Raw genomic sequence first — 9,147 nt, 5'->3', positions numbered from 1 at the left:
CATAAAGATTTCATGACCAAATTGACATCATGAATCCCTTTTTTACAAAGTTCTCTATTTTTCATCCTTAACCATAAATTAAATCCCAAATGACCAATGTAAGATTGATTGAGGGGGAAGAGTATTCTCCAACCTTGACTATAGGCTGATAATTAAAACAAGAAGTATTAGGCAATTAAATGGTAATTGAGTGTTCTTAATTAAAATAGGAATAAGAAGAAAAATGGTACATGTGAAATCATAATCTGAGTCACTTTTATTCATTCATATCTCTTATTTGAAACCGTTGTCAATCTTTAGTTTTATTTTCTACACACAAACACAAACAATCTTCAACCTAAGATAAAAAAGTCAAAATTATTTATTTTATGCAATTTAAATTATTTAGGAACACAACTAGTCTGTAGGGTACGATATCCAGACTTTCGAGTTCATTGTTGCTACTGTGTAGGATACACTTGTCCTCAACTAGTACATATTTTAAGCATTAAGTTTATAGCGCCGTTGTCGGGGACTGGTCGCAGAGTTCCTAAATAATTTAATTTGTGTGAATTAAATATTTTTTTTGTTCATATTCCTTTTATTTTTTTTATTATTCTCTTTTATTTTGTTATACTTTTATTTGGTTTAAATCCTAAATATTTATTGCAATTTTATTTTTTTTCCCTTTTTCTGCCAATTGTGTTTTGATCCTTTTTCTTTGTTAGATAATTAATGCTAACTCGATCTCATAGGGGTGAAATTGGTGAGTGTGACCCCGAGATCAAAAAAGTCTGTCACATGAACAATGTTGAAGCAAGGAGAAGAAAAATGGTCATTGATGGAGAACAAGAGCGCACCTTGCAGGATCACCGCACCCCTTGTGTGGGATTACTATAACCATACAACTCCCCAATTTGGGAGATCAAAACTATGAGTTGAGGCATGGGTTGATCAACATGATTGAGAGGATACAGTTCCATGGCCTATCGTTAGAAGATCCTGTGGTCTATATTGGGAAGTTCCTGAGACTCACAAACACGGTGAAGAGCCCTGCCAATGCTCCTCACTACATCAGATTAGTTGTCTTCCCATTCTCATTAGAGGGAAAGACTGACGATTGGCTTGGTGATTTTGCCAAGCAGGAACATTACCACTTAGGACCAGTGCTAATTAGCATTCCTGATGAAGTTTTTCCTAGTGATAAAGTCTGAACAATTAATCTAAGAGATGGGAAACTTTGCCCAATTCGAGCAAGAACTCTCTAAAGCATGGGAGCATTTCAAGGAGTTACAAAGAAACTACCCACATCATAACAATTTATTTGGATTTTTTCCTAGTTCGGATCCAACCCAAATCAAACCAATTAGAACGAATGACAATTGACTTAGGTATCAGATTGAAAATTTTCAAATCTGAACCAAATCAAATATATATTATTAATTTTTATTTTTTTAAATGTTGGAGTTACTTATATTTTTATGTCATTTATTGTATCTTTTTTGCGTTTTATGTCCATCACACAAACTCAATCTGACACTTTTATTTTCCTTTCTCACATAACCCTAAAATGATGCCACACACACTCATAAAGTCTCCTCCGCGCGTCTTTCTGGCTCCTCATCACGGTTGTTGACACCGTCAAGCCTCCTTTGGACCTCTATCTAGTTAGTGTTGGCAATAAAGCTTTAACTTTCGGACCTCTTCATGATGGATTTGATTAATTTGATATATTTCATAAGATTATTTGTTAAATTTAGGACGAACTGTTATTTTATATATGTATATATATATATATATATATATATTTTTTTTTTTTTTCAAAACAAATTTTTATATTATTTTTTTATCAGATACCTGATGATTCAAAGCAAATTAACCCCTTCAGTATTGCTTTGGGTTGATTCAAATTAGACAAAAAAATCTAAAATATGAACCAAACTTAACTAATTAAAATCAATGAGTTTGAATTTTATTTTCCCCTAATTCAAATCAACCCAACCCATGAACACCTTTATCATTTACAACCTTTACATATGATTTATCAATTGAAATGAATGACATTAAATATCCGTTTTTTTTTACAAAATATTTAAGTTGTGTTTTTTTACTAAGAGGATCTGATTTATTTAGTATAAGCGAAATGGACAAATATTTTTTGTTATATTGATAAATATATTTAATTTTTCATTTAATATTTTTCTTATAAAATAATACAAATTTATAAAAAGTATACTAACAATACTCTTAAGGCAAAATAATTTATTGTATTTCATTAATGATTAACTCTCAAACACATTGGAATCTCATAAGAGATGAAAACTATGAAAATATGAAGCCGTTACCACTAAGGTATGGTTGGTTACATTGACTTGCCTCTTAATTAAGTCTAATGTCTTGATCCAAACTTAAAAAATAATGTAAATGTAAGTCATTTGTTAAGTTGTTAATTGCTAATGTATATTTTAAAATTTAATGTTTTTTGCATAAACCATTTTTTTATCAACTAATCAGAAATTAATGTTAATATGACACATGTCAAACTTTACTAACAGTGTGTTACTATCAATTTGATGTAAAAAAATAAGATCGTATCAGCTATTAAAAATGAAGAGATCAAATTAAATTTCTTAATAATAGATGAAAGGAGTCAAATAAAAAAAAAGAACTTGCTAATTTAGCTAAAGTAAAATATCATATCACCACTATAATTTTTGATTGGTTAACTTTTGAAAATACATATTGACTTTTAAACTCATAAGCAAATTAGCAATTGTGTAGACAAAAGTCAAGTATCCATTTATTATGTTGATTATAAATGGAAGAAAAATCAAATATACTTAATTTGGAGAAAAGAAAAGCCAATTCAAAAAAGTCGCCCGTTATCAAAGTGCATAATATTCCCTCCCGTTTTCCCTGCACCATCCACAACAAAACCTAGGGTTTCTCTCTTTTCCCTTTCAAATTCCGTCACCGTTCACCGATCGATTCTCCCAAAATGAACCTCAACCACCACGACGCTCCCCCTTACGAGCACATGCTGAAGGAATCCATCAACCGCTTCTTCGCCGAACATCGCCGCGGCGCCACCGACTTCGCCGACTTCACCTCCATCTTCTCCCGCATGCTCCACTCCACCCCCGAACCCCCCCTCCCACTCCTCTGGTTCTACGCAGCCCTCGAATTTCGCGCCACGCGCGAACCTTCTAGAAGAGCCAGAGACCTCTTCCACTTACTCGCTTCCTGTTCCGGTGCGCGCGGCTCCACCAAACGAATCGCTGCACTCGCACCGTTACTCTTTGTATTACACCGCTCAGTACTTCTTCGGGGAGAGGAATTGTTGTTGAAGAGCGAGGTGGAGGGGTTGGTGGAAGGGGTTGTGAGTTACTGCAGCATCTGTTGCGGCAACGAGATTTGCCGCGAAGATGACGTGGCGGTGTTGGAGTTCGGGGATTTAGTTAAGGTGTGGACGGTGGATGATGATGAGGATTATAACGAGGGTGGGGTTTTAGGTTTAGGGTTTTTCCCCTTTGTGAGTGAAGAATTTAGGAAAGGGATGATTGAGAGGGGCTGCGAGGTTGGGGTGTTGGCTGGGGTTGTTATGTGGGAAGCGCTTTTGCTGAAGCTCTGTTTGGCGTTCGAGAAAGGGATTGGCAGAGCGGAACAGGAGAAGAGGGTCATGGCTTCCGCGGTTCAGACCATCACAGGGTTTCGGAGCTTTCGCTTCTTGGGTAAGACCTTGCTTTCGAAATTAATTAATTCGATTATTTTTTTTTTGCATTGAATTAAATAAATTAAAATTTAAAATAATTACAGCTTAATTTCTAAAGCATTTTTAGTATAAGAGTTTTTCACACTGTTACAAATTATTGTACATGTATGAACTTCCTATATGCGACACGCCACTTGTGATTTGACTGGATGATAGTGTAATTTTTTTTTAAGAGTTTAGTTTTCATCCACTATATAGAAATACTTTTAGACTGGGAATCAATAAAAAAAAAACATATTGGATATAATTTTTAAAATAGTTATTATAAAAATTAACAAATTCATCTTACAAAATACTAGATAATATTATATGATTAAATGATAGTGTAAGAAATATTTATATTGTAATTTTAAGTATATTTAATTAAATTCTTATTTTACAGTTTGTCAAATTAGAGTCAATTTCTCAAATGGTCAATTTTTGCTTTAAATTAGATTTTAGAAGTAGAAAATACCATTAATTACCTAAAGTTGTAAAAAGAGAGTCGTTTTTGAAAAGACATAAGAAATTAATTACCCAACGTTTGGTTGTCTTAAAGATGAAAATGATTCTCAAAAAAGATGAAAATGATTCTCAAAAAAGATGAAAATGATATTTTTATAATGTGGAATTGATTTAGTATGTTATTCATTTTTTTAACATGTATTTTTGAGTTTCACTGTTTAAGGAACTTAGACATAATGTGGAGTTTTTTTTTTATAATTATTTGAAGGAGTATATATCTTGTGAGTTGTGACACTTGTTGGGAGTTCATCAATGGAAAGTGTTAATGAAAAATAAAACTTTTTAAATTCATGTTATATTTTTTATTATTTGATTTCTTTGTGTTTTTTGAGGCCCTCCTTATCATGACTTTTTAAAATAAGGATAAAATATGTTTTAAATTTATATAAATATGGATGTATTTTATTGTAGTCATTTAATTAACAAGCTATTTTTTTTTTGTCTTTGCAAATTTGAAATTTTTATTATTAATCCTTATAACTGCTCAGTCATCTTATGTGGCATGTATTTTTAGTCATCTTATGTGAAGTATCTACAAGACTTGAACTTGAAATCTTGCTTAAGGGGATCAGATGTAGTATCACTCTTACCAACGACTTATTGGTATATAACATGTCAATATTATGTGGTGACAGATTAAAAAATTTACAATTTAGGAACAGCAAAATTAATTCATTTTTTAAAAAGACTAAAACCAAATGAAACTGTTGGATCAAGCAGGGTATCTAGAAGGGGGTTGAATAGATTCTTTTAAAATCTTTACTAATTTATTTTTAATACAGATTAAAAACAACCCTTTTGAATTAATTAAAGTTCTCTCAAAAGATCACATCAACAATACAATCAAGAAAACTTTCAGATTTTATAATTAATGTAAAAACAAAGTTTTTATGACCCTTTGAGATCAATTTCAATACCAAGATGAGTTCAAGACTAAGAGAATCACACAATAGTTTATACTGGTTCAGTTCAATAAAGGATTGAATACACTTGAAATGTGTGGATCTTCAATCTTCAATTTTTCTTCACAAGATTATCAGTTTATGATGGTAGAATAAATGGTTCTTTAATCAATTTCAATCTTCAGACTAAATGCAGTGCAATTTTTTTAGAAGACTCTCTTGAAATATTTTTCTCCAAGACTAAATGTATCAAAAGTCTCTCATAAAAAAAAACACAGAGGTATTTATAAATTTTGACAGTTAGAACAGATCTAAACGATTATAAAATCAGGTAATTGATTAATTTGTCAAAATCCCCTATGATTTGCATTTCTAGAAACTGGTTAATTGATTATCAAATAGGATAATCGATTAATTCATTTCACTCTGAGTATCTCTGTTTATTCTGTGTTGTCTGGGTAAGCGATTATCATGTGTGGTAATCGATTATAGAATCACATAGAGAGTTTCTCTTTGTTTCTAGGTGTTGGGTAATTGATTATCAAATGAGGCAATCGATTATCCTGCCACAAATCCTTCCTTCTTTTGAAATTGACTTGGGCATTCAATTACCAAGTTAGACAATTGATTAATTTGATGCTTCTAGCCAAATTTCAAGTAGAAGTAAGTTCTTAAGAAACTTAGAAAATAAGAATACTTCATTCATTTCATATTTGATCAACAGTAAGCATGAAAAAGACTTGGACTATATCACACACATGCCTAGTCTAAAACATTCAATACAAATGTCTCATTCATTAAACATGTTAGGCATTGCAAAATTATCAAATCAAAACTAAGATTAAGAGCTTCAAGCTTTGATCTAATAGAAACCATTTTTATTGGAATTAATATTTAAGCCTTAAAATAAAAATCTATATAAGTTGAGTTTCCTTTGTTGTGCAACCAGCCACTTGAACTTTTTCTAGTATGAAAGTGAAATATTTATTATTATAAGACAAATTACTTTGAACTCTGCCTGAGTTAATGAAGTTACTTACACCTTTCATTTTTGGCGTTAAGTTAATATTTCTCACTAAATGAAGCTGTATTATTGGGACTGAGTAAATTTAAGCCTTAAAATAAAAATGTAGCACGGTTTCATTCGTTGTGCATCCATACTCTTGAACATCTTTATGTATGAAAAATGAAAGTATTTAATTTTATTATATGGCACTTTAACTAAGTTAACGAAATTGCAACTTATATCTCTACCTTTTTGGCATTGCACTAATATTCTCAATTCATATAACATTAACAATAAGAGGAGTTTGATCCTAAAAGAAAACAATCAGAGGAGATATGTGTTAATAGGAATGACACACACAGTTATGTTATTACTTTATTTATATTGGCGTCCTTATACTCTGGTTGGTTTTGATGTTGTATGGACGGTTCGTTCAGAGTTTTCTCCTGTAATCATGCTAAATTGTTAATCATGATGACTAGATACCAGTGTTTGTTAATTTTCTTAGTTCGATCCCTCTTTTACCCTTATTTGTTTATTTCTCAGCTTGACATTGGTCCAATCCTTGTGCTTTCTGGGGTGACCTCATTACAGTTTTCATGTTTGTTCTTCCTGAATGCTGATTGGTCTACATTCAGATACCCTTTTCAGGATGATGTTGGAACCAGTTTTGCCAGTGACCTCTCTACTGGTCAGTACCATGTCTCTTTTGCTTTAATTTTCCTTAATCATAATTTGGAATTAAGGGCTTTAGTCAAAGCACCTTTTTCTCCAGAAAACTTTGTTGGATCTCAAAAGTCAAAACTAAAAAGATTAATTTCAAATAACTACAAGCCCACATAGCCCGCATGGCATATGTTTAATGGAGGCTATTCATGTCTAGACGTCACTGCCATCTATAGAGGTTACTCAGGTTAGCATGCAATAAGATCCAAAGGGTACTTTTTATTGGTATGCAAAACACATTTTTTAATGCTCAAGCTTTCTTTATATGATAATTGATTTAAGACCAGGAGTTGAAGTATTGATTATTGTTGGAAAATTATGATTTATATTTTGGAATTTTAAAACCTATAAACTTTCCAATAAAATGATTTACTTAACCCATTATTCATGAATGGTTCATTAGTTGTGATTTTCAGTATAGTATTGTCTTTGAAAAGGGTTACTGCTTGGTTAGCTACATTAGTTATTCATTGCCATAATCTTCACGGTCATTGAATCCAATACTGGGCACCCTTCTTCTGTTGGTAATTTCAGATTTTAGTTCTATGGAAATGACTTTATTTCCTTTCCCCCCTTCATCAAGTGAATGATGTATTGCTTGTTTCTAATTTTTACTGTTACATTCAACAACTGACTGCTTGTTTTACTACAGGGTTCTGAAAATGAAGTTCTTTTAAAAGAAGTCCTGTACAATTCTGTGATGATGATAGACTATTCATTCATTAATCCTCAAGCAGAATTTTCACTATATGCCAACAGCTTGAAAGATTTTGCTATAACTTGGTTGTTTGTTGCTGAGTTAGCTGTACAGTCTGCTAGGTATGAGAAAAAGACTGTCTATTGTGTAGCTGTGATAGATGAAGGGGTTTCTACTTTCTAGAATGTTTCACCTGACAAGTCTCATAATCTGGTTGGTCACAGGGAAAAAGGTGATCACGGGAAAGCTATGTCTTACATAAATGCCTTCTGTAGATCCTGCATACCCATTCAATTGATCAACTGGGTTACTAATCAAAATTGCATAGGCAGAAAGATCAGCAGACCAAATGTTTCCACTCCCATAGCTCTTATAAGTGAGTTCCTCTTCTCAATCTCAAATTTTATCAGTGTCATTGGTGATTGAATTTGGAATATTTTTAACTGAAACTAGCTACCCATTTATGTATTCCCTTTTGTTTTGTTTGAGAGATTTCTTCTTTTTTGTTTCCTCTTGCATCTAATAGTTAGTGATTTTCATTTTCAGAGTGGCTTCTAGTTGCTGAGGAACAAGGAATTGCAGTATTTGCTGGAGAAACTGCCAAGCAGATAAACATCATGCTCAAAGCTAACTTTTTCACTTCAAGAACCGAGTGCTTGCTTCCAGTGATCAAGCATTTCTTCAACAATCTGAATAAGAATCTCTATTTGAATTCTATGAATGGAGAAGCCGGGGCAGATAAACTTGATGGTGACGTAGAGATGCTTGATACTGTGGACACTGTAAGTTTGCCTGCCGCTGATAGTCTGAACAGAGTTATTGAAGGAACAAGAAAACGCAAAGAAGGGATTGAGGATGATACTATAACACAGCTGAAGTATATGAGATGCCAATTTCATGAGAATTCAGTCAGAGAAAACTCGTTTATATTCAGGCAACAGTGATGCTTTGGATGGTGGGAGCACAGTGGATTGGATATTTTAGTGTAATTAAGCTCCGAAAGTAATGGAGCAATATGATATATGGTAGATGAAACTGTGTAAGGACGCTGGGCTAATAATTTTTTGTGACCAACCTTATTGGTCACTTTTGGATTGGGCCCCAAAACTTCTTCAATATAGACCTTCTTCGGCTAAAGTATATATTGGAAATTCGTTCGACCCGAGTTTTCCAATTACATTTTAGTTGGAATATCTAATTAAATAGGTTTAAGGCTGATCAAATCTAATTACAAATAATTAATATGTTAATTTTTATATATATAAATTTCATTATCTTTTAACCTTATTCTTTTAAATTCTAATGAAAAAAATTGAATATCCAATAATACAATTTTTTTTAATAAATGATTTTTTTAATATTATTTATATGCATAATATTAGTACTAGTGGAAAGATAGACACTCACGTTTGCTGTTTATATTCATAATATTAGTACCAGTGGAAAGGTAATGTCGTGTTTGTATATTTGTATTTTATGTTTTGGAATTACATTTGTTGCATATGTAAGTGTGATTTTTTTTAGTAATGTACCGAGGTGGGGAGGTTAAAATAGAATAGTA

General features: G+C 32.2%; 1 protein-coding gene across 1 annotated transcript; it reads left to right on the top strand.

The window, feature by feature from the left end:
- Positions 1–2,835: 2,835 nt before the first annotated feature.
- Positions 2,836–8,726, top strand: LOC114393570. Its single transcript, XM_028354922.1, has 5 exons — positions 2,836–3,710; positions 6,802–6,854; positions 7,542–7,708; positions 7,811–7,962; positions 8,133–8,726. Exons 1-5 carry the CDS (start codon positions 2,978–2,980, stop codon positions 8,528–8,530), a joined length of 1,503 nt encoding a protein of 500 aa, XP_028210723.1. The 5' UTR covers positions 2,836–2,977; the 3' UTR covers positions 8,531–8,726.
- Positions 8,727–9,147: the final 421 nt, after the last annotated feature.

This window comes from Glycine soja, chromosome 17 (genome assembly GCF_004193775.1).
Source record: "Glycine soja cultivar W05 chromosome 17, ASM419377v2, whole genome shotgun sequence".
NCBI lineage: Eukaryota > Viridiplantae > Streptophyta > Magnoliopsida > Fabales > Fabaceae > Glycine > Glycine soja.
The sequence above is the reverse complement of the archived record's forward strand: the minus strand, read 5'-3'. Positions and strand labels throughout refer to the sequence as shown.

Coding starts and splice junctions, on each gene's coding strand:
- LOC114393570 (XM_028354922.1), top strand. CDS start 2,978: ATGAACCTCAACCACCACGACGCTCCCCCTTACGAGCACATGCTGAAG. Junction 6,855..7,541: donor TGCCAGTGACCTCTCTACTG/GTCAGTACCATG, acceptor GTTTTACTACAG/GGTTCTGAAAATGAAGTTCT. Junction 7,709..7,810: donor TTAGCTGTACAGTCTGCTAG/GTATGAGAAAAA, acceptor GGTTGGTCACAG/GGAAAAAGGTGATCACGGGA.